Here is a 1,000-nt window from a genome sequence, read left to right as displayed (position 1 = left end):
TGTCTCGAGATAACTCTTGTTATGAATTGATACTATAAATAAAATTGAATTGAAAGCGGTACATTTTTACCAAATCTATAAACTTTCTCAAGTTAATTGTACTGCACAGGGCATCTTACTTACTGTAGTATTGGAACTAAGGGTCCCTGCGTGTCCTCCAATGCGTTTAAAGGCCAAGTAACATGCATATTAAGAGCAATTTAATCACTGAATATTAGAGAATAGAAGGCACACTTACTGTACTCTGCCCTTGCGCTTCAGGTTTTACTAACCAAGTCATAGACAATTTTTTAAATAAAATGTTGAGTCAAACAGTCATAAAGATTTCAGGCAATTAGTTTGGAAAGTATACTTCCAGTAATAAAACCTGAAATAATTGTAAAATTGTAACGTATAACTACCATGACGCTTTAGTCCTCTAACGACGGTTGCACTGGCCGTTGAGAAGGCAAAGCTTTGCTTTGTGAGCAATTTCCAAGCAGAGAATGACATACACAGGGCGAAACTTCATGTCAAGAGTCGTGTACAGGTGATATTCTTATGTTTCTGACCGTTTGGTTGCCAGTAACCTGCCAACATTTTAGCCCGTGTTTCCATATATTCAAAGCCACTTAAGTGTCATATATCCCAGCGTTTATAAACGTTGTTCCGTATGGGTGCAGAGGGATGCTTGTAACCGCTTGATGGACGGACAGACAATGAGGATTGAAAAAGATTGTGAGGGCTGGTGAGGTGAAGTGTTATCTGCGTTACCCACCATGTTGACTCGGACCGGTGGAAAAGAGCCAACGGATGTTCATCCAGGAAGTTTAAAGTTTCGACTCGCTGTCACACATCACCACCACGGCCAGCAGCGACGACTACCGGCCGGAGGTGAAAGGTGCACAGGAAGAAAGACAACTGTCCCTACACACTTCATCAATGGTGGATCGAGTTCTTACACTCTCTACAACTGTAAGTAAATTTTTTCCAAAATGCACCACAGAGCGCCACAGGAAGT

At 41.4% G+C, this 1,000-nt stretch overlaps 1 protein-coding gene across 4 annotated transcripts in view; it reads right to left on the bottom strand.

Annotated features, from left to right (window-relative positions):
• Positions 1 to 1,000, bottom strand: part of LOC116694203 (40S ribosomal protein S17) — a 21,503-nt gene that overhangs the window by 3,828 nt on the left and 16,675 nt on the right. For 2 of the 4 annotated variants that reach the window (XM_032523767.1, XM_032523798.1), the window contains exon 1: positions 758 to 961. The exons of 1 other annotated variant lie outside the window; for it this stretch is intronic. In XM_032523767.1, the coding sequence (XP_032379658.1) occupies positions 758 to 760 (3 nt within the window). In that variant the 5' untranslated portion in view covers positions 761 to 961. Of the gene's footprint in view, positions 1 to 401; positions 426 to 757; positions 962 to 1,000 lie in introns of those variants that run through there. One more of the 4 variants, XM_032523778.1, reaches the window with a different exon arrangement.

Source organism: Etheostoma spectabile, chromosome 1, assembly GCF_008692095.1.
Source record: "Etheostoma spectabile isolate EspeVRDwgs_2016 chromosome 1, UIUC_Espe_1.0, whole genome shotgun sequence".
Classification (NCBI taxonomy): domain Eukaryota; kingdom Metazoa; phylum Chordata; class Actinopteri; order Perciformes; family Percidae; genus Etheostoma; species Etheostoma spectabile.
The sequence above is the reverse complement of the archived record's forward strand: the minus strand, read 5'-3'. Positions and strand labels throughout refer to the sequence as shown.